At 41.6% G+C, this 26,783-nt stretch overlaps 1 protein-coding gene across 3 annotated transcripts in view; it reads right to left on the bottom strand.

The window, feature by feature from the left end:
* Positions 1–26,783, bottom strand: part of Gli3 (GLI family zinc finger 3) — a 266,280-nt gene that overhangs the window by 160,360 nt on the left and 79,137 nt on the right. For all 3 annotated transcript variants that reach the window (XM_027409397.2, XM_027409398.2, XM_027409399.2), the window contains exon 3: positions 21,984–22,226. In XM_027409397.2, the coding sequence (XP_027265198.1) occupies positions 21,984–22,226 (243 nt within the window). The remainder of the gene's footprint in view (positions 1–21,983; positions 22,227–26,783) is intronic.

The raw sequence follows: 26,783 nt of genomic DNA, 5'->3' as shown, positions 1-26,783 counted from the left end.
GGCACCAGATAGCAGGTTTCGGCAGCAATCCCTTATCTCAGCTCCAGCGGACACCCCGGCGGGGATTGTCTTGAACTGCCACCTGTCCCAGGCATCTTTGAAGGCAAAGCTAAGCCTCTGATGGGTCTGACCTCCTTGAGCTGAGAGCCTTTTATGTCTTTCTTCATTCTCTGCCCTGCGACATTCTTCCCCTGCCATGCACAGGACATGAAACAAAGGGAGTTCTCACTTCTGACTCACTGTCCCCTGCCATTTGAGAGCAAAGAAAACAACGTCCAGGATTATACTGCGCCTGTAATATGTAGCTGTCCTCCTGAGACAAGCCTCTTATTTTCTCCAGTATAACTCGCTGGCAACCAGCACTTTACAATGGAGTTTGAGGCAACTGGGAGCCAAGAGCCGAAAGCTGCCTATCTGAGATAACGTGAAAACACATGGAAGATCACAGAGAACTCGATTAAGAACCGAGTTTCTTAACAAGAGGAAGACAGATTCTAAAATGTTAGAAAAGTCTTACAGATTCTCTGCACTTGGGGACCTGGAGAGATGACCGTGACCAGCAAATGTACCTAAACTTGAGTTAACTTAAAAACATTTCCTTGTGTGAAGAAATTATTATGAAAATATTATAGGTGAGAACCATTTGAAATCTGAAATAGTGAACCAATTCCCCCTGGGTCTCCTAGGGAGACTGGGGTATATGGTGCTTCCTAATAAAGCACACTGAGAGGACCAACACTGCCTGGGACTCATCAAAAAGAGCTGTCAATTAGGGCAGGGAGGGCCACTGAAATCAAACCCATCCACAATCAAACCTCATCTACCTACCTATACGGTCTCTCAAGTCTGTCTCCCATATTGCTTCAGTAACACTCCTGTGGCTGCTGCTCACATCCAGTGACATCTTTTTTTTTTTGGGGGGGGGTTAAGACAGGTTTTCTCTGTGTAGCTTTGGAGTGTATGCTGGCACTCAATCTAGAGACCAGGCTGGCCTCGAACTCACAGTGATCCGCCTGCATCTGCCTCCCGAGTGCTGCGATTAAAGGCATGTGCCATCAATGCCCGGCATCCAGTGACATCTTAACACTCCTATCTGCCTGATTAAAACTCTATTACCTTGACACTCTACTCCATTTCCCTAAAGATGCCAGAATGTAGACAATGCCAGTCAAGGAAAAACTTAGAGAACAGTCTGGACATCGAAGACCTGGAGAAAGCAGAAGGCAAAGGCTCTGGAGTCACAGAACAGCAAATTTAGACTTAAGTTTCTTGGGAGCCAAGGGGGAGATGGGAAAATAAAATCACCTACCTCCTATGTCCTGCAGGAATTCATATAAACTACCTTTTCTGTGTCATGGTTTGATGTTCTCTCTGTGCAATATTTTGTAACTTTAAGCAAGTGTATCCCGTACCTGGACATGAGCCAAGCTGATCACTACAGAAGTTGCTGTTACAACCAACTGGTTTGCCTTCCAGACCCTGAAGAAGATCTGCATCAAGGGCTGAGAAGACAATGCTGTATTAGAGCTGGCTGAGGGCTGACGTCAGCCCAGGAGAGTAAAGATTGCACAGGGAGCCCCAATGTTGCAGACTGTTCCAGAGCCAGTCCTTGGACCCATCACTCCATGACAACTCACTTCCAGTAACACCAGCCTCACCAAATGTGAGCATACCCCCGGTATCTTTCAGTTTGGATTTTTTGCTTTATGCCCTTCTTCCTAGGCTGGGTAAAGATGTTTTCTCTACAGCTCATTATAGATTCCCCAGGGATGTGTGATTTTTAAAAGGCACCCATTGACATGCAGTGAATATAAAGGGGGCAGAATGCATTTAAATCTCATAGCTCTGCCCACTTTCCAATTCTCAATGACGTATGATTTGTAAAACCGTTTGTAGACTGATTTCCCCTGTACACCATACACAGGCATCCACATTTCACTATGCATGGCTTTTACACAGGGTTATTTCCACCATGGAACAGCACCAATTTAAAATCTTTGAACTCTGATAATACTTGAGAAGGTTGAAAATACTATTTCCAATATAAGAACAAAGTAAGTTTTATATTTTCTATGGTATTACTGATTTGTAAAAACAGTACATTTAAAAAACAATGCATTATACTTAATTATCTTGAAATATACTCAATATGCAACATAAACACAAAACTAAAGAAAAGACACATCAATAGGAATATGTATATGCTAGGAAAAAATTGTTCTTTAGTAAATAGGTTCTCAATTTCATCATTTAAAATAATGTAATGATCTCATCATCCTTTGTAATTGAATACTATGTTAGCCAGAGTTGACATACTTGATTTACATCTCTGTTGAATGTAATATAGCTCTTTTTTTAAAAAAATTATAGCCAGGCAGTAGTACACACCTTTAATCCCAGCACTCAGGAGGTAGAGGCAGGTGGATCTCTGTGAGTTCAAGACCAGACTGGTCTACAAAGCAAGTTCTAGGACAGTGAGGACTGCTAGATTTGAGAAATCCTGTCTCAAAAAACCAAAACCAAACAATGAAAAAGTTGTATTTGCATGTGTGCGTGCACACATGTTTGGTCACACAGTGAACACAAAGTACTAAAGAGGACCCAGCAGAGTTCATAGCGTGTGAAGGAATGAACCCATGCCATGATACTCAAGTGGAGGTCAAAGGACAATCTTCAGGAGTCAATTCTCTCCTTTTGCTATGGGTTCCAGGGATGAAACTCAGGTCATCCATCAGGTTGGGATGGCGAGTGCTTTTACCAACTAAGCTATCTAGCTGGCCAGGGAACCACGATATATTTCTATAGGTTGGTATCAATAGATAACTGGTTCCTTAAATGGACCTTGGATCAAAAAACTAACTTGAAGAAGCCTTTCCAGGAGATGAATACGTCCTTTGAGGAGTATGGTGGAAGATTTTAAAGTCTTTTTGGCTGGTAAATTGTATAATTTAATCTTTGTATGTTATTCTGTAGTTACCATGCTGAGTTTTTAATTTAGACTGGGCATTAAACATTAAATTTCTTTATTTTCAGCCTTTTCAAATGTGTAAATACCAAAAAGAGACTGCAATACATCCTGTATTTGTTATTTTTCTTGTTTCTATGTCAAAATATCTAAGAAGCAGCCACTTAAAGCAGAAGGGGTTTATCTTGCACAGTTCAAGGAGATGCAGTCCATCCAGGTGCAGAAGGCACAGCAGCAAAACGGAGTGGCACTGGTCGTGTGGCACAGGCAGAGAAAGAGATGAACACTTATTCTCAGCTCACTTCCTCCTTTATCCAGGACTCCAGGAGTGATGCTGTCCACAGTTACGAGATCCTCCCACTTCAGTTAAGACTGTCTAGATTATTGGGCATCCCATAGGCTGGTGTTCTAGGTCATTCAAGATCCTGACAGGCTGACAAGCAATATTAGCCATCACACATTCCAAAATGTAAAGTCAAGAAGAAAGGATGCCACGGTACTGAAAGAGAGCCTACATGTCCCAGGGGCCAGCCTGGGCTCCCAAGCCACCCCCATCAGGCGTCACTGTCATCCTCTGTGGAAGAAAAACATGAAAAGCCAGAGTGGGAAAAGTTCACCAGCTCAGCATCGCCACACAATATCACTTAATTTTTGTTACTAAGCTGATATTACCTGTGATAATTTGGATGTATTTGCATGTATCCACCAAAATTATTGGAATGGCGTTGAGATGTGGAACCTTTAAGAGACTTGTGAAAATAATCTGGTCATAGAGTAATAGACTGCCCTGGGAAGAGATTAATGCTGGACTCCCGGAATGAATTATTTCTCACAAGAGTGAGTGGATAATCGTGAAATTCACATGGAATCATAAAAAATCCTTGAACAACAATCCTGAACATAAAGAACAGTAATGGAAGTATCACAATATCTGATTCCAAATTATACTGCAGAGCCATAATACCACAAACAGCATGGAGGATGGCACTTACACAAAAATGATGAACAGCTTGGTGGAACGGAAGATCCAGAAATCAGAAGTCACACCATGCTGCCAGAACCACATGGTTTTTTGACAAAAGTGCCAAAAGATTGCAAAAAAAGAGTCTCTTTAAGAGTGTGCTGTGAAAATTAAATATCTACATGTAAAAAACCGAAAGCAGATTTGCCCACCTCTTTGCAGTTTTAAAATGAATCAGACTTTAATGTAAGCTCTGAAAGTGTGAAAGTACTCGAGGAAAACCTAAGGGAAATACTTGGATACATAAGTAGAGGTAAGGGTTTTTTTAAACAGAATCGCAGCAGCTCAGGAAATACTAGCAACAGTGACAAATAGGATTTCCATAAAACAAAAGCTTCAGCACAGCAAAGGAAACACACCAGGGGAAAAGCGTCTCCAGCAGTGTTTCTCAACCTGTGGGTCATAAATCCCTTTGGGGGCAGGGTCAAACAAACCTTTCACAGGAGACTATTGGAAGTATCAGATATTTATATTGCAACTCATAACAGTAGCAAAATTATAGCTATTAAGTAGCCATGAAAATAATTTTATGGTTGGAAGTCACCACAACACGAAGAAAACTGGCCTGGAGGTGGTGGCACATGCCTTTAATCCCAGCACTAAAGAGGCAGAGGCAGGCGGATCTCTGTGAGTTTGAGGCCAGCCTGGTTTACAAGAGCTAGTTCCAGAACAGCCTCCAAAGTCACAAAGAAATCCTGTCTCAACGCACCCCCCAAAAAGAAAAGAACACGAAGAAAACTATTAAAGGTTCACAGCATTAGGAAGGTTGAGAACCACTGGTCTACAGGATAATTGGAGAAAATTGCTGTCAGTTGTGTATTTGAGAGGGAAGTGGTATCTAAAGAATTCTACAAACCCCACAAATTATCCAATCAATAAATGGAGTAATGAAAACAACAGATAATTCTTAAAAGATGATGTAGTAATAATGGATAATAAATACATGAAAAGCTGTTTAATATCCTTGGCCATCTAGAAAATGCAAATCAAAACTACATTGAGAAACTGGAATGGCTCCATGGTTAAGAACACTTGCTGCTCTTCCACAGTAGCAGAGTTTTATTCCCAGCACCCACCTGTAACTCCAGCCCAAGACAGCCACTTCTGGCCTCGGTGGGAACCTGCACTCATGTACACAAACAGACAGACGTAATACACATAATTAAATATAAAACATATCTTTTTAAAAAACACACTGGAATTCTAGCTCACCTCAATCAGCATGAGTAGCACTAAGAAAACAAGCAACAACTTATGCTGGCAAAGTGTAGGAGGAAAAGGGAATCTTTATGACTGACGGTGGAATAGAAACAGTCCAGACACTACTGACATCAGCGTGCAGGTTACTTGAAAAACTAAAAGTACATCTGCCAGCTCTACCACTCCAGGGAATGCACCCCAAAGAGTCTAAGTCAAACTACAAGAGAAATAACTGCAATGTATTATGTATTCACTGTGACACTACTCACAAAACAAAACAAAACAAAATCGACTTGTGGAATCATCCTACGTGTTCCCCAACAGCCAAACAGATAAAGGAAATGTGGAATACATACACAATGGACTTTTATTCACCTATAAGGAACAGTGAAATCATGTCATCGGTAAAATAAATGGAACTGAAGACCAGTGTATTAAGTTAAATAAGCCAGACTAGAACAAGTATTACAACATCTTGTGCTGAAACCCCCACAACAGTAAACTAAATAAACCTCTCTGTTAAATGCCAGGCATCAGTTATTTGATCATAGCAATTCAAGCCAGAAACCAAGATTTTAGAACTTGCTTAAGATCATTCTGCCACAACGTAGTAGAGTTAGAACTGGATCCTATGTTTCTTGATGCTAAGCCAGTGGTTCTCAACCTCTAGGTAACAACTATGCAGGTCAAATGACTCTTTCACAGGGGTCGCATATCAGATATCCTGCATCTCAGATGTTTCAATTATGATTGATAACAGTAAAAAAAATAGTAATGAAGTAGCAATGAAATAACTTTATGGTGAGGGGATATCCACAACACAAGGAACTATATTAAAGGGTCACAGCATTAGGAAGGTTGAGAACCACTCCTGTAAACTTTCACAGAACATAATTTCCCACCATTTTTTAGCCTAAGGGGCAGGCTAGACACACACAATTCACATCCCTCTGAAAGACATATTGGAATAGAAGGATGAAGTTAGGAATTACAGTAATGATATAAAAAAACTACTAAGAAGTAAGAATTATGAGCACTCACTTTAGAACGGATACTTCTGAGCACCTTAGACGCGCACTGAGAAACTGTAAGGTGTTTGTGTACAGATGAGTAAACAGGCTGAGAAAAGCTCACAATAAAGTGGCCATGACCACACAGTGCAGGCAGAATCAGAATTTGAAGCCAAGCCTCAACTTTTAACACATTCAATTAAATAAATTCAAGCTGTGAAACTTAGTCTCTTTTCTGCAAGATTCAAAGTAGACAGGGCTAAAATCATGAATAGAGAACACTTGCAGAGAAGCACTTACCTAGAACATTCTTTATTGGGCAAAAGGAGACAGCAGTCAAAACAAGAGCCTTGGCATGTGCAGACTTTCCAGTGGTTTCCACACCAGTCCTGTAGCCTGTCTTCCTGAACAGCATCAAAGTACTGGAATTTTCCTGAATAATATCCACATCTCTTCTCTAAAACATGGAATGAGCTGTTCTAAGAATGCAAAGATTTTGTGTGGCTAACTGAACTGTGCTCACCATAAGAGCTAGGTCATCCTGAACCATTCTAGCATTGGTCTCAATATGTTGGAGTCATTTCAGTTGGCATCCAAGTACTATGAGCCCTTACAGTGCTCCAGAATCAAGTTCTTCTCCCTCTAGCACATACCTTGTGCTCCTAAAGAAAACCGTGCCATTGGAACAGGTAGTCTGAAAGCTTGCTCTAGGAAAGGCAAGCCTCCCTGTTGCCTGAGTAGAAGAAAATGATACGACCATTCTCATGCATGATTTCTACAAAAATGACAGTAAAGTACCAGAGCTAAGTATATGAATAGAAGTGCATAAATAACAGAATGACCAAAATCGTATCTTAAGGAAATCTTATAGAATTTTGACAAAATACTACATACAAAGGTAAGAGCCAGGTATCTAGGGAAAAAAGCACAATAGAAGGATCAATCAATGGTCTCTACAAGTAAGACTATGGGTACAAAGATTAAAATGACTTAAAATTAGAAATACGGCTGCAAAAAGTCAAGTAAATGTCTCAGAACATAGAATGAAAAGCAATGAAAAGGAGAATGTGATTGAAAATTAAGAGACACAGAGAAGTGACCCAGGCATGTCTGTCCAACATTCAACTGAGAACCTTGAAAAGAAAGAACAGAAAATACAAAGTGAAAAACATTATTAAAATTCAGTAAGAATGAAACCAAGAGAGAAAAGACTGCATCATCATACCAGAATAATCCATCAAGTAATGAGACTTGTGAATGAAGACAGAGCAAATTTTGAATTAAAAAAATAAATCCATTAAATAAATGGGACATGCTTTAAAATCACTCTGTAAAGAGTATTTGCACAGGGCCAAAGGAAGACAATTCACAAATAAACAAACAAGGAGAAACCTTCTCTTTCACCTGACATAACCTCCTTCTCTGGAATAGTACCAACGAGCAAAATCCCAGTAAATTGTCCTTACTGCTCATTAAGTGGATTGGAGGCCATAGACTAAGTTTCGTTCTACCCTTAGAAATCCCAAAAACCCAGCTGCCACTGCTTAGCTAGTTCCTATATCAGTGCACAGAGGCAATCCAGTAGGTTGGGCTCCAGAGAACTAGATCAAGATTGTAAAGAGATATAAAAAATGTTTCCGCAGGAAGTGAGCACCAAACAAAAGCAACCCTCACATGCCACCTTGATGAGGCTGTGTCACATCACTGTCCTGACTGCTACTAGCTCTGTCATACCCCAGTACAAAAACCTCCCCGATACTTCAAAACACTGAAGGTTGCCTTCAGTGCTTAGTACTGAGAGAAAAACACTTTTGTTGGAAGGTTTAAAGAATCAGTTTTTAAAAACACAAGACAGTGGAGCCAGTGAAATGTAACAGGGGATGGATAAAGGTGCCTACAGCCAAATTAAAAGACCTGAGCTCAACCCTAAGGAAACAAACACAGTGAAGTTGTCCTATGACACACAAATAAATAAATGTGAGTTAAAAATACTTAAAAACATAAAAAGGACACAAAAACATACTCCCTCTGTTTCAAGGAAAAGAAGAAAAAGCTCGGAATCCTTGGGCTGCTTCTGCCTCTCTGCCTGGCTCTTTGGCAAAAGGAGGTTGGCATCCAAACAAAGCTAGGAACTCCAGGATAAGTAAAGATATTCCTTTGGTTCTCAATACAATTACACTCTCAAGTAAGGACATGGTGTACCCAGGAACCAGCCATCACCTCTACTGCCAAGTTCATTAACCTCCAAAACTCGATGGGACAATGCAAGCACCATGCTTCTCAATCTGCATGTGGCCTCATTCATAGACACCATGTCACCTCTACTCTAGGGTCAGGAATAGCAGGGCTGGCTTGTGCTCTGACACCACATCTTCTCTCTGCAGGACAACTCCTAAGAACAAGGGGGTCACCACTTTATCACCCGGCTCCAAAGTAATGGAGCTTGGAACTGGAATCTTAATGCTGAACACAAAACAGCAAAAGAATTTATGCCTTAAGAGTTACACACACCTGGTGACTCATTATGCAATGGCCTCTTGAGAAAACTGCAGGTTACTAGCAAGAGTGTGGCATCAAAAGAGCAAGGCTGCACTGTTACCAAAGGAAAAAGATTAGACGAAAAGTAACAAAATAGAATATCCTACTGGAGGACAGTTCCAAAAAGGATGTATGAGGAGGTACACCCCTAAACTCTCTTCCTCTGGAAGGGTGTCTTAGTTAGGCTACTATCGCTGTGATAAAACACCAAGACCAAAACCAACTTGGGGAGGAAAGGATTTATTTATTTTTACACTTTTGTGTACCAGTCAATCACTGAGGGAAGTCAGATCAGCAACACAAGGCAGGAACCTAGAGGCAGAAACCCATGCAGAGGCCACAGAGGAATGCTGCTTGCGGGCTTGCTTCCCAAGGCTTGCTCAACCTGCTTTCTTAAGGCACCCAGGACCAACTTGCTTTCTTAAGGCACCCAGAACCAACCCAGGGACAGCACAGCCTACAATGAGCTGGATATTCCCACAATGACCACTAAGAAAATGCCCTACAGGTTTGCCTGCAGCTCAGTCTTATGTGAGATTGTCTTAGTTGAGGTTACCTTCTCTCAGAGGACTCTAGCTCAGTGGTTCTAAAACCTGTGGGTTTCGATCAGATATTTACATTACAATTCATGAATGTCTGTATGAGGGAGTTGAATCCCTTGGAACAACAGTTACAGACAGTTGTGAGCTGCCATGTGGGTGCTGGGAATCGAACCTGGGTCTTCTGGAAGAGCAGTCAGTGCTCTCAACGGCTGATCTATTTCTCTAGCCCCTACAACTCATAACACTAGCAAAATTACAGTTATGAAGTAGCAATGTAGTAATTTTATAGTTGGGGGTCACCACAACCTGAGGAACTGTATTAAAGGGTCATAGCATTAGGAAGTTGAGAACTACTGCTTTAGCCTGTGTGGAGTTGACAAAAAAAAAAAACTAGCCAGCATAGAAGGGGTAGGCAATGGCAAGGGAGAACCACTTACCTCCACCCTGACTGGGCTTCTCCAAAGCCCATCACTTTGACCACTAACTATGTTTCTAGGCTAAAGAACACATAGCTGCCCACAGGAAATAGTACATCAAGTAGCCAAGCATACAAGGGAAGCTCAGTATTGATGACTGAAACCTGAAGAGCATGTGTCCAACAATCTGTTACTACTGTAAGCCATGCAAAGTTGTAGATAAAAACACGTTTCCAACAGCTGTGGTGAGAAAATAAAACTGAGAAATGAAATTGCACTTTGGGCAATCAGAAGAAAGCAGGAGGAGAATATCCCCAGAAAACCAACCACTTCTGTTCTGGATTTTAGAGGCAGGTACTATGTGCCAACCAAAGGATGTGCAGGTTTAACTAATGAGGTAAGAAGCAGAAAGAATCATCAGTGATACAGACTAATGCCATCACAGCAAGCCCCTAATGGGGTTGCTATGGAGCAATGAACCTGGGTGCTAAAATACCAGCAAGGATCAAGATGAACTCAAGTGCATTCTGCCCTCAAATGTCTGGAATTCTGGGGAACATTTCAGATTGCATTCAGAACTCCTTGTAAATTAATGGTAGTCAGACACAAAAGTTAATAACAGCTGGAACAGATCAAGCAGAAAGAGCCAGCACTGGCATGTCTGTTACACAAATTTCTTAGAGTCCATAAATTTGATATTTGGAGGGAAGAAGGAAAATGTAATTAGGGGAAATTTCATACTGGATTTAATTTTGCCATGGAGCCAAAGCTCTATTGTAAGAGAGAGAGAGAGAGAGAGAGAGAGAGAGAGAGAGAGAGAGAGAGAGAGAGACCTTGGAATCAGAAATCACCCTTACCAGACGAGGGCCCTGCCTTTCATCTCACCAGTTCAAACTTGTCGATATGTGACGTAATTGTTTTCATGGGCTGTTTCATACTTTCTCTCCCACAAATATAAAATCAAGAGCTAGGGCCATACTTTTATTTTACTATGTGTAGAGATCAATTAATGGAGAGGTGGTGAAACTATCTAGGCCATCCCTCTGCCTTCTCTGAAGGCATCATTAGTAATCATTTTCCATAATCTTTAGACTTCTCTAGTTAAAGGTTTCTCTGGGGATCACAGTCACTCTGAAATGTCTCGACGTTCGCTTGTCTTACTTTCCAGACACAGAAGGAGTGTTGTTATGACACGTATATGGATTATATAGACCCAGATAGAGCTCGGGTAAGTCTCCTGGAATGCAACTTTAGACAGGTGGGAACGAATGCCTTTAATGCAAACATCAGGCCTAGCTGCAGTTTCCTGGTTAAGCAGAAGATTCCAGAGGCTTCCTGAGATTTCCCACCGGTGTCTTGATATCAATCTTGTCCCTCCTTAGTAACCATTTCTCCAGTGACTAGTTGAGAGTTGCCATGGCCATGCCTTCCTCTAGCCTACACTAGCTTTATCATCTGTATTATTCATCTTTTCCCATAAATTGTCCCTCTATCCCCCTCAGTCATGCTTAAGAATCTTTCAGTTTATCTGAGATAAGTCAAGAAGAGACAGTAATCTTAGTGGGACTGTTTGACATTTAGGTGGGCTCCACTTTGCACTCTCCAAATAAAAATACCAAGAATTTCAGCTAAAGTTGGTACATGTTCCCTGATACTTCCTGCCCTGTGGATGTGAGGAGAGGTTACTGCCCTGTGCAAAGGCATGCAGAAGGACAGATGGAACATCACACAGGGACCTCTGTGTTGCTGGTGGCTCTGGGTACAGAACAGGTATAGGAGGCACCAGATTTCATGTCATTTGTCGATACAGCAAAGTTTCTAGTACGTCATTTCCCTGCTCTTTAGAAATGGGAGTTCAAATAATTAAGTAGGGATCCTCGACCCAAAGAGAGGGCCTGTGTTCCAAGTGCTACTGTGCCATCAAGAGAACTGGGAGTAGATGAGCACAACTGGGTGGATGGACAAAGTAGAAAAGTCATGCACCCATGATCTCCCTCCCTCACTCCTCGCCCCAAACCTGGAGCTCAGGTTCCAATGTGCACATGATCTAGGTGGCCCTCCGTTTCTTCAAGGTGAAATGTGCTCCTACACAAACTAAAAACCTATATAATAAGGTCATCAGACCAGCAAATGTCACAAGTATGTATTCTACACAAAGACAACTGAGAGCTTTCCTAAAATTAAGTTATATGTAACTTCACTTTCTATAAGAAAGTATTAACTAGAAATTTCTCATGATCACCAACATTAGAACCAGTTGAACACAATGGTAAAAACGATGAGAATCGGGGAGAGAACTCATTCTCTTCCTGCAGGGGACCTGAGTTTGGTTCCCAGTACCATGGGCTGTAAGTCCAGTTCCAGGGAATCTAATTATCTCTCTGGATTCCATGGGCACTACACTCGCATGCACAATCTCACACACATAAACACATTTTTAAAAATTAAAATCTTTGGGTGGGGGTGAGAAGTGACCAGAACCAGACACCCAAGCACCGGGATGGGACTGAGTAACACAGAGAGCCACAAGTAGGAGTGTCCTCCCCAATTCCAAGTGCTTGACTCACATCCCCAATTTTACACACAGCACCACCAGTACTAGTACCTCAAGACAGAATTTGTGAGCCTCCTCTAGTCACAGAGCTGACCCATCAGACCTGACCCTTGCATAGGTTTGGACATCCTTTAAAATTTTGTCAGTTATGAAGCACAAGAGAAGAACCTCGGATTCTAAGTAAAACTGGGCTCAAACCTCAGTTTAGCCATTTCTCAACTTTATAAAAACAGGCAACTTCTTCAGCCCACTTGGGCTTTGATATCCTCATCTATCAAAGAGGAAGTCTTGACAACATCTCATGAAATTGCATACATTTGGAAGTTCAAGGGCAGAGGCTGTGATATAAAATGTTTAAAAGAGAGGCCTCCATGTCTGTGGCCACCATTTCTAAAGAGGGGGCTTTCTAGATGGTTGGCTCCATCAGCCTGCTAAGCACTCTGCATTCTACCCCTCCTGCCAGATTAACAGTCCTAAAACAAAATCAAGTCCCAGAGAACCTCCCCTTCCCCCAGACCACCCCATTCCATGGCCAGGATACTTGGCCCTTCTCATCTTAGCTTTCTGGCTTCTGGTTCTTGAACAAAGTGTCCCCCCTCCCCCACCCGCAGCAGCAGCAGCAGCAGCAGCAAGAGCAGCAGCAGCAGCAGCAAGAGCAGCAGCAGCAGCAGCAGCAGCACATCTCCAGTTGCATAATCCTCAGGACAACATCTGTTACTCCTTCTTAAGGGCTAGGTATTTGGTATGTGTCTCCTCTCACCAGCTTTGAGAGCAAGGATGTGATTTGACAAACACCAACCATTTGGAATATTGTCTAAGTCACAGCAGATTCTCAAATAAATAAATAAATAAATAAATAAATAAATAAATAAATAAATAAAACGAGTTTTTGAAATGAGGAAAAATGTCAGGTACCGGATGCTTACATAGTTCCTATCAGTGTGGTGAACTAGAGGGTCTGGATCCTAGAAAGGTGTCTCCAGCTGTTCACTGACTCTGTCTCTAGGTCCCAAGTTTTACAACAATGTAATAGATACATAATACAGTCAAAATATCAATGACAGAAGTGGCTATATAAAAATGCACCCCCTAGATGCGTTTGTGTGTGGAGGGGGTGTATACATATTATAAAAGTAAGCTGCATACACAGTTAAAATGGTCAATCCACATAGTCCAGAAGGCCTCCTGGAGGAGAAGGCATTACAGCAACCCCATGGCAAAGAGGTTAGAAGAGTAGTCTAGGGAGACAGGAACATTTGCAAAGGCCTAGAGACCAAAAGGAGTTCTGATCCATGGGAGGACCTGGAAGGAAGCCTTTGTGGCTGGAGGGATTTCAGGGGGAGGGGTAAAGCTGGGAGAGGTCACAGTCCTTCTGGTAGGGAATAAGGCCACAGGAAAACCACCATATTATGCAACCTTCTTCTTGGCCCTGAGAACTGGAGGATGAGGCAGGGGGTGGGGCAGGGGTGGAAGCATTCCTTACAAAGGGGAAAGAGGAACAAGGAGAGGGGCCTTGAAATCCGGCCCAATTTGAGAGCAGGCTGAGCCCAAGAAGGCAAGTCAAAAGAAGAGGGGCTGTTTGTTTCTCAGCACCTCTATGTACACTTCTCTGCTCCTCTTTACATTACCTAGGAAACGGCTCCTCCTTTGATTCGGCTCAAGCCAGAGCACAATCAGCATGTAGATTTGGGTCCCCCCAGTGGACATGGTAAACACCCGCTCCCTAGAGTGGGCTCCCATTGACCAGTACAATGTGTGCTGATTAGGTCCAAGACCCCCACAGGGAGGCCAGTGTCTCCTCCTCCAGGGTTCCAGCATCTCCCATCAGATTATTTCAGGCCAGGAGGATTGAAGGCTCATTCCACTAATGTGAGTCTTTGTTCTTCTTTTTCCTGACATTTTGGCCACTGGATTGCCCAGCTTCATCTCCCTGTTATTGCTGGCGCCATCTCCAGCTGAACAAAGGTCCTTCATACAGTTTTTCTGGCTTGACTGACATGTGGGGATTCGGGAGCTCCCAATAAAGTGAATTCAATGGTTTGTGTTTTCTCATTGTGAAAATCAGATTTTGACGGTTTTAAAAAAAATGTCTTCATACAGAATACTTTTTTCTTTACAGAAGCAGCCACATGATTTCTCATGTGTGGGATCTGTAATTTGGGTTCAGGATACTGTGATTATTGGGGTCACCCAGTACAGAAAAGTGCAACAGCTGGACAACAAGGGAAAAATGCCATTATGTTGCCGTCATGTGAAAATACAAAATGCTGCCCAAAGTGGTGACTAGCAGCAGCCAGCAAAGTCCCAGACAGCATGCCTAGGGAGGGATGGAGGACTTGGCAAATCCACAAATGCAGATAAGTTCAAGTCTGAAGCAGAGAAGTGCTCAGTTTGCAACAGTTACCCAGAGGCTTTTCAATGCTCTAGAGCCAAGCACCAAGTCTCTGGGATCATCCTGGATTGGATGCAGAACAGGCATCAGGCTTTCTTTGGCCTCCTGGTTAGCAGGAACATCCCTTGACCCAGATTTGTCTTTCTGTCTGTCTGCCTTAGACTTTCCTGACTGTTCCATCTTTCAGATAGCTTTCTGGATTTCGGAATAAAAGTTTTCTCTTTCACATATTCCTAAAGAACACCACATTGTCTCCCTAACCCACAAGCCAAGGCACCACAGAAGCAGGGGACTGACTGCTCATTTTGTTCAGGGTTTTGTAGTACTTGGGCCATTCCATAAGTACGTGCTCAGTTAACAATCAAAAGGCTGAACAGTCAAATCAATCAATAAGATTTTTTTCTTTTCTTTGTTCTAAGATGAAGAAATTAATCTGAAATAGAAGCCAATGGAAAATCTGGGCCCACGAAAGAAGGGAAGGCCCTAGGAAAGGTGAGCAACTTATTTATTTACTGGAAACCAAAGCACAGACCCAAATTAAAAGCTTAAATAACTGAGAAAGTAGGATACTTTTCGGAGAACACTACAGAAACCTAAACTATATCAGGGCACTGGAACTGCAATAAAAGACCAAATCAGTTACTCTGTATTAATTCAAACTGTGAAGAGGCACAAAGAGGGAAAATCAAGCCCTTTCATGAAGAGTGTGAGGACACAGCACAAATTTATAGATGCAAGATCAAGAAAGCTACGGTAAGATAGGAGACACGGCTTTCAAGAGACATCAAAGGTAACGTTCTTTAATTATACAAGAAAAAGGAGGAGGGCCAAGGATAATGTTGCCTCCATTAGAAGTGGAAAAGGGAGCTGTTAGAAGCTGGCTAGAAAAGGGCAGGAGTCACTGTTTCCACACTTCACTCTAAGAGAGAAGACAGCAAAACAGGAGGGTGGCAGATGGGCAAGGAGGGAAAGGAACCTAAGACACTGCCATTTGGGTGGGTGTCAAATGAAGAAGGGAATAAAAATCACGTGACACTTTTAGAAAACTTTATCCTTGCTCCTGAGCTGAGCTGTGATGTGGGGTCTTATTAGCATGAGCTTCACACTGCCTGGACAAGGATCACTAGGGACATGATTACCAAAATCATGAATCACTGGGGTTATTGAAGAAAAGGGCAAGCAAGCACTACGCTTCCCTCAGCTTCAAGAAAAAATGCCCAGCAGTCCCTTCTTACATGAGTGTCACGTCAACTAAGACAGGCAACTCTGTGCTAGTCCCACAGAATTAAAAAGGCTTTTATATCCCATCTGTGACTAACCTGTCAACTTATTCCAAAGGGCCACAATTCATCTCTCATGTGAAGCCTACCAACTTTACACCTCTCAGAGGGGGATGGATGGTACATAATGACGAACCCCAGGATGACAACAAAAGCAACTACGTCTCTTCTGATTTCAACAGAGTACCCTCTGTTGAGCAAGCTGTGGAACTTTAATCTCCAATATGGCCAAGGTCAAGCAATCTAATAGTACCCAGCTACAGTAGGATGGGGGCCTCATCCCAAACCTTCCCAGGGAAATCTAGTGGACATAAAAGCCAAGTGCAGTCTTCAACCTAATTAATCACAGTGCTCCAAAAGGGATCTGGCTATGGTACAGTGACAACCAAAGGAAGTAATAATAATGTGTTTAAATATGAGACTTACACTGCACTTCAGCGTCCAGGATGGGAAGGCATCTTGGAAGATGGTACTTAAAGGAGTCATACCTAACTGCCCTAGGGGAAGCAACCACATGAACAGAAACACAAAGGCAGGAAGGATTGGTGAAGGTCCAAAGGAAGCCTGTTCTGAGTGATGCTAGTGGAAGGTATGGGAGGGGTTGGCCATCTTGTACCAGCTAAATTATTTTCTCAAGAAACATTGTCTCCTCTTCATTCTTCTCATTTGTGTGGCCTTCTAGTAAAGCTGCTTTCAAAATCTACAGCTAGAACTAACTAACTTTTCTCTAAATGCTACCATACTTTTCTGTTACCTGGTTTCTATTTTCACTCACCATATCTCAACCTTCATCAGGAAGTTCAAACCCAGATTGCTAGTATTATTCCACACTTCTGTAATGTTTCGTCACCTTGCAAGGTAGCTATGAAATCTGGGGAATGTAGCTATGAAAGTCTATAGCAATAGTTCACTGATTCTACTCTGGGTTGCTGTGTGGAAGTTCTGAGATAAGACAGGAAAACCAAAATGTCTTAAGCTCACAAATAAGTTATGCAAGGGTTTAGAGACTTTCTAACAGCCTCATTCCTCTTCTCTCCCTCCAACTCAAGACAAGAAGCAAAATAGTCAGCAGAGCCCCCAGAGAATGACCCAGCATCACTCACTCTACTGAAATCATCTAACACTCAGAAGGGATATGAAACCTCTTGACTGGTTCATCAGCAGTTCTCCAAAGAGAAAGAGACAATCTGGATAAAGCTGGAACTGTGCGCTCAGGGAACTGTCACTACCTTTGCAGTTCGGTCAACACCAAACCATTCATGTGTGCCTTGTAGGCATTTTTGTCTCTACAGTCTCAAGATGACAATTGCAAAGTAGGAGAAATGTGAGCAGGTGCACCTATTAAATATGTAAAATACATATCCTCTTCTCCCTCAGTCAGAAGATATATTTCTAAGGCATGTGGAAAGTCAGCTAACACAAAGATAGACAGGTAAGAAAAAAAAATACTTGCATGTGCGTTTTTTTTTTTTTTAAGCACACAAGACTACAAGTGGGCTCAGCACAATAGCTTTCCACAGAAAATAAATGCAAGCCAATTAAAAATTCCATTTCTTTTCTTTAAGCTAATTCCTCAGGTTTTGCTAATTAGCAACTAATAGTTCTGTCATTTGAGCTGGGGAACATAAGGGAGAATAGCAGTGGTGTGTTTTCAATCAGAGCATTTGCATGCAAGAATGCATCATATTTTCCATGAAGAGTTACTGCTCGGGAGCAGAGCAGCAAAGAGGGCAGTCTGTGCCCAACTATAAAACTATGAAGGACACTTGAACTTTTGAAAAAGAAGAAATCTTTCTGCTCCCTTTAACAAAACTGAGACCTTCTATGGCATGCTTAATGACTCCAACAAACTTCACACACAGAACCCTAGAGGGACGGCTACAAAACTACACTCTTCACAGTGAGAAGGAAGACACTGAAACACATGTTTCTTCTAAAAGGGAAGAGAATAAAAGTTAAGTGTCAGTCAGGGAACAGAGAATGCTTGAACTATTATGTCACCTGCCTTCCCAAGTTTATAAAACAATAAATGTATGGCAGTAAATGAAAGCAGCGGGTGATGGTGGTTTGAAATATCTGGCTACAGATGGAGCAAGAGGAGAAAAATGTTCCTGCTCAATCTTTAAGCAAGAGATGAAGTCTCTTAGCCTGATTCCGGTATAAGCAGAAAGGGTCCCTAAATCTACCCCCCCCTCATGGTATCCCAAATTATAACACGTGAGTGATACTGTGGCCAAGAGGTTGTCAGCACCACAGCATGTCTGAGCCATGCAGCCTGCATGCTTTTTTTTTTCTTGCCCTGATATACAGCCCATCCACAGCTACCCTTCATGGAAGAACACCCCACCCCAACCCCAGTGTGTGGAATTTATTCCAAACACATGTTGAGAATGTTTGAAGTGCCTGCCCACTATCCCTGGGCTTTCTTTTTTCTTTCCCTTTTGACTTTTTAAAGTCAAACCCACAAAACCTAAAATACTTTGAATTCTGCCTAACTGCAATTTGTGAAGATGCATCACTACATACCCAAGTACAATAAAATCTTATGCAATAAAAATTTTACATATGTCCTTCTGAAGGGAAAAAGATGCTTTGTTTTGTTTTCTTCTCTTTTCTGGTCTTACAGTAAACCTACCCACACTTTAGAAATACAAAGTTAGTATATATAGAAGCACAAATTAGGCATCTTAAAAGTCTACATTTTCCAACCACTACAGATAATTGAAGGAATTACTGAGTGTTCATAGACAGCCACACTGAACTGGCAGAGTTTCTTTGTATCCAGCTGTTTCAGAGAGATGGCAAACACAGGAGACAGGAATGAGGGACCCAGAGATGCTCCTGAGCAATGAGTTACAAAGGTCTACAACACACTTGAGTTTGGATAGCACTGCAGGGGGGAGACAGGCTTGGCCCACAAGAAACAGAAATGAAATAAAATTTTATGCCTCTTTCAAACACATTTTTTAAAAAGGCTTAGGGCATTTATTACCTTTAGCTCATGTTAATCATTAGTGTGCCTGGGTAATCAAATCCATGTCAGGTATGCAGATTTGATCATAAACACCTAAAAAAAACCACTTGAGATGTAAACAGAAGACTAAATAGCCAAACAGGGTTCTGGAAAAAGAAATTCATACCCTAACCAAGCTTAGTTTGGAGTCTTTAATTATTTCAAAACAACAATAACACTGTTCCTTTTTTCTATATTTTTATTTATTTTGTAAAATGTTTCCTGCCAAAAATTTAAAATTTAGGACCTCTTAAACAAACTAAAATGCTTCACAGTGTCTTTACTTACAAAACAGACAAAAGTCAGCATAAACTGGGATTCCATGAGAACGAAAGCTTTTAGAAAAGGAACAGGGTATAGCTCTTGCCACTCTAAGTCTTCCTTCCAGGTTACAGCCCCCTCATTTTCTAAGCTGTCAGAAAAACAAAACAAAATACACTGCACCCTCGCAGAAATGGCACAGTTTATAGAGTGAACACCAAGCACATAATGGTGATAGAGGAAGAGAAGGAGAAATAGAGATGGTGGTGGAGGAAGAGAAGAAATAGAGGAGGTGATGGAGGAAGAAACAGAGGGGAAAGTAAAAGGAAGAAGAAGAGCTGAATGACCTTATAATTCTGAGACACTTAGCATGTGTTGGAGTTTAGGAGTGACTCTGTTGCATTGTCTCAATTGCAGATATTACGGTCATATCACTACACATATTGGAGATCAAGGAAATGACTCTAGGGAGTCAACACACTGGGTCAAGGTCATAGGGCTAGTAAGTGAAGCACTAGAATCTGAACCCAAATCTATGTTGTTTTCAAGACTTCCGTAACATAACTACATAATGCTCCCAAGTTAGGGAAACCATTGGTAAGTATATCAGAATTCATTTGCCATGGGGCTGCAGACGACAGATCTGATCACAGACTAGAACATTACTTCAACATTCTTTTATATAATAGAGAAGGAAATTATAAGAATAATCCATGTATAAGTACTATATCCTCAAAGTAGGAAAACAATAAATGCATATAAATCTTCCTGTGAGCTCCCCAGACAGTGTGAGTTAATGCTACTTTGGTGTGCCAGGAACTGGGTCACACAGACACTGAGCGAGTACACAGGTCCCTACTGAAGAGAAAGCCAACCCCTCAAATGATGGGGAGACGACTCAATGGGAAACTGTTAAAACAAAGAACAAGCTGCAAACTGGACAGAAAGTTAACGGTTCCACTACCATCAACCAACAGAAAGAAGTGTTCATCCTCTGTGTGGACTAATTAAACACCTCACTAATTAGTGGGCATCTGGTAAAAAACAAAACAAAACAAAACTTCACTGTGATGGGAAAAGCTTGTGTTCACACAAAAAGACAAAACACTGCAAGGAGCTTGGAGGAGGGTATGTGGCTTGATCTACAAAAACACAAAACAAAACAAAAAACAAAAACAAAAAAACACAAAAGTGTATTGTTCACTATGAGGATTTATAAGTACAGGTGGGGAGTTTATAGGAATCCCCAATTTTTTTCTGCATGAATGATATTCAAGAGACCACAAATGTAAACACAATGAAAGACACTTCAAAATGTGATCAGAGAAAAAAATCATACCAATATTACTTTATGTCTTCATTAGGAAAAATCAAGAAAAAACAAAATGAAGTAAGCCCTAAGGGAGGAAGGAAATATAGTTGTCCAAACACTTCAGTCCTTATTTCTGCATCTACAGACACCTTTTCAGTAATGGGACCAATGGGCATTTTTTTTCAAGAGAAGCACTTAACTTTTTTAAAAGTTGACAGGGACACACACACACACACACACACACACACACACACACACACACACACACACACACAATCCAAACAACCATTTTTCCATGCTTCTTCAAAAAAATAAGTAAATAAAAAAAGTCCTTTCCACTTAAAAAGTATTGCTTCCCCATTTTTTCCAACAATATACTGTGGTGGGGGAAGCAGTTGCTGGGGACTTAAGGTTGCTGCGAGACGCTTTGATCTGATGAGTGAGCGTTCCCCTTTGCTTCCAGCTAACTAATGAAGGGATGAAATTAGCTTTTATCCTGGGCACTTTCTTGAGGAAAATAACATGCTCTAATCAGCTGTCCTCACTAATCAGTCATCTGGCTAATGACCTTTTGCCTTAAAACACTAAAATTTCTGAATGATGTGGGAAAAGGGAAATACAAACCAGTCTCCCTCTCTGGAGCTCAATGGATCATCTGGAATTGGAGCCAGGAGGTTAAATGGCAACTATATCCCGGCAAGGCGATAAATCTGTAATCAGGAGCTTCCAGCTTCGACACCTCAACATGACTTTCATTACTCCAGAGCCAAATTATATTCTTAAACCAGAAACAGGCCTGAAGTAAACTCGGCCCGTATGTATTTACCTTATAGTCTGCCTTTGAAAAGAACTACCCTATATTTAGGTTCAGAGTCCTGTTCAATTTCTTTAATTCTATTAGGACTAGAAAGGTAACTTCCAGTGTCTCAGACAGGTTTATAAGGAGAGTAGGGCTCACTATAGACTTCCATAGTAACAAATTTAGCACTAAATGGTTAAAATTTGTTTGATTTAGCAAATCATTAAGCATAGGAATAGCAAAAGCCATTACAGCAAAATCATGAAACACAGGAAGAACTGCCATCAAAGGCTTTTAATATATCCTGCTTTAATAGTTTCCTACCCTCAACCCATTTTTCTCAAAGCATGTCTGCATAGATAGAGCATATCTGGTTCAAACCCCAGCAAATATCAATATGGATTCTCAGACAAACCATCTTCCTGAACACCCCACACACCCTGAAAAGTCTAAAACTACCTAGACTATAAGAAAATGTCACTCTCTAAGAGGAATGGATAAGAAACAGAAGTAGGAAAAAATGTAAAATTAAACATACTTTTATAAATGGTAAAGCCAATAATTCATATAGTACACAGCACATGCACGAAGGCATACACACCACACCCACTCACACATCATACACAGCCCTCCACACCCATGTCTCCTAGAACAAGTACTAATTAGCCAGAAGCACTTACGGTAATGAGGCTCCATGTATCCATTCCTGGGGTCCATGGCAAACACAGTCCCACGGTAAGGGAGTGAGGGCTCCGCCAGATGTGGTAGAGATCCATGGATCTCCTTCTTGATCAGTGAAGCCCTCTCATCACTAGATGTTGAGGGCTCCTCACTGATTTTGCTGAGCCCCTGAACACTCTGAGGCTGCATAGTGATTGCGTTTCTTCTCTCTCGGTGATAGATCTGTCCAGGACTTTCATCCTCTACAGAAAGAAGGAAAATGAAAGACTTTAGAATCTACTACAAGAAGCAATAAAAAAAAGTCATCAATATAGTTCTACCTGTTTCTGTGTTAGAAAGAAACCTCTTTGTCCTTCATGGCTACTTTGTAAACTACACACCTGTGGTGGGATATTTGCAAAACTAAGTTATCTATGAATGATGGTCCACATTATACATGGAAGAATAAAGCAGGAAGTAAGCCTGAGGTGCAAACTAGCTTGGGGATGACAATGCAATGGAGCTTCTCCTCCAAACACAACAATGCCCTGCAGGCCCCACATGAGGCTGAAAGAATGCCAACCTCCTGTCATGGATGTCCAGCTTTGCTATGCCTGACTAAGGAAACAGGATCTTCAGGGTACTGAGAAGTCCATCTGTCCAGTGGGGCTTTGGGAGGCTCTAGAAGTGTTGGGCCTTTGTTTCTCAGAAGATGACCCACTAGCCATTCAAGAAATATTGTGGGTTTCATTTTTTTCTAAGTCAGACTTGTAGCCCACCATGAGATTTAACAAGGTCAGAAATAAAACTGAAAATCCCAAGAGACATGGGCAAAGGTGTCAATCAGGAACAGCATAGAGCCTCCTAAGATGCACATCGTGAATGTCTGCCCATACTTCAAACCTGGGAACCAAGAGAGAAACTCAGTGAGACTGAAGGTCCAGGTGCAGCATGGCTATGTAGGTAATGGGGAGAAGTCCAAAGATGCTGCTCCCAGTCATAGTCTGATGAGACTCAAAACACCTAAAATCAGAAGGACTAAGTCCCACACACAGTTTATGCCCAAATCCCTAGCACTTGCACTCCCTTATAGAAAGGTCTATAAGAACTTTCCACCTCTCCACCACCATCCTCTGTGAATGTGACTGGATGACCTTTGTTTGCTAGAACTCAGGCAGAAACTTCAGCCAAACTTGCTATCTGAACACACAGCAGGTGGATTCATTTGCCTGGTAGGATCATACACAGTAAGCTTCGCACCTCAAACAAACTGCATTTAACCAGCAGTTGTTCCTCTGGCAGAAAAAGGTCACAGAAACAAGGCTGTTTGGGTACTGCTTAAATATCTAACTTGGAAACTTGCATAGTCTTTATGCTTAATAAAAAAATTGAAACTCTGGAGGTATATTCATATTGCTGACCATCTCAGACAGACTGAACACATCTAAATATGCAAACTTCCATTCAAAGTACCCATAAGTAGATGTAACTACCTAAGTGTCCCCAAACCAGGAACACTACTAACTTCTAACACTCCCATAGCTCTTTGTTCACTTTGGAGGAAAGCAGAGCTGTGCATACTATGTATCACTACAAACTGAGGTAACAGCCATTATTTTACCTGATGCCAACACCAAGTTTAGTGTTCCTGCTTATTTGTGTGTAAAGCTTGAAAATAAACGATGAATTCTTTTACCCCAAATGCCTTGCAAAACATGATGAGGTATGCTGGAATCTTTCCAGGGAATCTGCTGACCACCACAAAGCAACTGTGAGGTATTATTTTAGTATTGTTTTGTGCAGATCCTCACCTGAAACCTCATAATTAAAGGGTAAATCACAAGTTTAATCTATCAAATAACAACTAAAACCCACACACACAAAAAAAATGATCTTTGCAAAAGTAATTCAAATCACACTGCTGGTAATTTTAAGATAAACTACCAAAAATAAAGCAAAAAGAGCCTTCATTTTTCCTCTCCCTGTTAATACACACGGGCACTGGTCTGCCCTGGAGATTCATTAGCAGTGAGGTTATAGGCTATAGAAAGAACTTCAGGGTTATGCAAAAGTATATGGTAAAAAAAAAGAGAAAAACCTGAAAATAACAGTTTTATAGAAAGTCCTACATCCTTAAAATGGCCCAAGTCATAGTTTCCACTCATTTGTGCTCTGTCAAAAAAAAAAAAAAAAAAAAAACTTATTTAAAATTTCAAACTAAAGTTAACTTGGAACAGCGAGGGACCCTTCTACTGAGGGACTGTGACACATAATTAGCATTCTCTGGGGAAAAAATGAGTAAGCAAGTTCTTGTAATCTGTTCCAGGTTTAAAATGGAGGTTTCCTCAACTTATCCTTCCCAAAAGAAATTAACGTTTTCCCCTCCAGTATCCCTCCAGTAGTGTGCCCTCCCACAATGAGCATGTGAACATAACTTCACCAACAACTGGATAGTCAGTATGGCTGACCAACTTCTCACTGTCAGGCCCCTTTAACCTGCAGGGAGAAAGAAGGAAGGCAAAGAAAAATGGGGTGCCTCTTAGCATAGTGACTTTGCTAATGAGAACTATCCCAACATGTGTGAAAAGGTTTTACAAGCTCAAATAGTCAATACAGAAAGGAAAAATAAAGGCATTCTCGTCATAAACTTAAATGCAGGCAAGAACGTTTTTAATATAGAAACTTCCATTGTGGAACCTTAACTTTTATTACTACTCAGTTGGCACTGTGACCTTTTTACTCAACAATCCACTGCTCCCAGATGCTAGAAGACACACACTTCATGAATTTACCTCCTGTGTTGATTGCTTCTGATAAGCACTCAGATGAAAACTTGACAATACACACACTCCCAAATACAAACAGCTAAGAGACTTGAGAGTATTCATGTATACAAGGAGAGCACAACACTCCCAAGCAATATTCCCGCCTGCTCTTATAAATCTAGCAAGCACGTCTGTGTGCCAAAAGACGAAAGTTGTCTCATCTCATTCAGCTGAGGCGAGCTGTTCAATAATGTTTGAGAGTCAGTGCAGACAAGCTACACTAGGCCAAATTATTGACAGAAACATACTGTCCACCATGGCAACAAGCAGGAGTCAGCAGCAAAAATGTAAGCAAACAGCCCACGGCTCCAAAAGCATCTGCCAATGGACTTTAACAGCCAAATACAAGCAACTGTTTGAGTTTCCCTGCTGAAAAGCTGCAAGTTTGGGGGTCAAAGTGAAACATGCAATTCTCTCACAACTTTCAAGAAAAAATGATTTCAAATACTACTGTCACAATCCCACTTTGTACCTCCTTCTTTCCGTCATCCTGGCTCAAGCAGAGGACGAATCTGAATGGAATCCATGCCCAAAGACAGAGCAGCCCAAAGAACACTGTCTTAGAAACTGCCCCAGATTTTCCAAACCCCTCCAAAAACATGGAGTCAGAAGCCAATGCCAGAAACTCAAAAAGAGCAAGAGATAACTCACTGCAAACACTGTGTAGGGTACATGAAGGTCTGGAGAAAGCATCCCAGCTCTGTGAAAGAGGACTCAGACACACACGCCTCCACACTTGATCACAAACTCCTGCACACAGGAAGCAAGGCCTTTTTCACCAGGTATGTAGGACACGCTTCACACAAGTCTTTCCATGCAAAAACAGAAGTTCACTAGGCATCTTTAGGTAGGATACCTCTATTCATGGCAAAATTGGCTGCTTAGGAGCTCAAAGAACACCTGCTTGCTCTTTTCTCCATTAGCACCCATTTTGCTCTGTTATTGAAAACCCATTTTAATGCCATTACTCCATTCTTGCCCCCAAGCTATAAAAGCCATGGGGGTGGGGTGGGGGGGAACAAACAGATGATACTTACAACTCAGTCCCTGGGTTCGGGCTAGCTACTTTCTATAAACTTCTTGGTGAGCTTCTCTAGCTGTGCCGACCAACCCTCTAGGAACACTCTCAGCATCTCTTGGCCTTTCTTGCCTCTCCCTCTCCCTCTTGCAGGCAGTGCGGCTCCCATTAGAGGAATTAAAAGTGGTTGGAGCCATGCTAAATTTAACAAGCTCATTAGTATTCTTTGCAAGTGCTTGGAAGTGAACTCTCCCTATTCAAGACTCCCTCTCCAGCAGAAGGGTCAGGCGGGTAATCATTAAATCAAACTAATGTCACCCTATCACAATCAGCCCCAGAGAAGGAGGGTTTATTATTTCAGTTTATGCTAAATAAACGGTTTTACAAATGGTCCCCAAGCAAGGTCAACAGCAGCTTCAATTACAAGACAAACTTAACAAGAGTTGCTATAAACCAAGTACTCCATATTGACTTAGGGACAGTCTGGACTCCACATATTGCCACTGGCAGGATTGCACAGGAATGCACATTACAAAATAAAGGAAGGGGTGAGCTTTTTTTTTTCTTTGCCAGAATTTGCGACTGCACAGCGACTCCTCATTCACCTCTCTCCAACCAGCTAGCCGCTCAGCTCAATTCACCCCACACAAAGGCTGGAGCCCAGACCTCAATGGACCGAGTGAAACATGTTCAAAACTAGGCTCTCTATTGTGACTGAATTTCTTAACATCTTTTCAAAAAGCGGAGAATGCCTTGAGGCTAAAGGAAGAAACAGGCTAATGGTGAATTGGGAATTCTGAGCAAATTTCAGAGCCCTTTCCTCCTAGCTTTTGAGGTTGAAAGCAAGCTCTTTCCTTTCAAGTTTCAAAGTCCTTTTTCCTCCCGCAGTGTCACAGAAGGATTTGAAAAGAAGGTAATTGTGCTCGCAGTCTCCCTGATCAGAGCTTACGTCCTATTTCTGGTATTTCGGAATACTT

This window comes from Cricetulus griseus, chromosome 3, assembly GCF_003668045.3.
Source record: "Cricetulus griseus strain 17A/GY chromosome 3, alternate assembly CriGri-PICRH-1.0, whole genome shotgun sequence".
Taxonomy (NCBI): Eukaryota; Metazoa; Chordata; class Mammalia; order Rodentia; family Cricetidae; genus Cricetulus; species Cricetulus griseus.
This window is presented reverse-complemented; position numbering and strand designations above follow the sequence as displayed.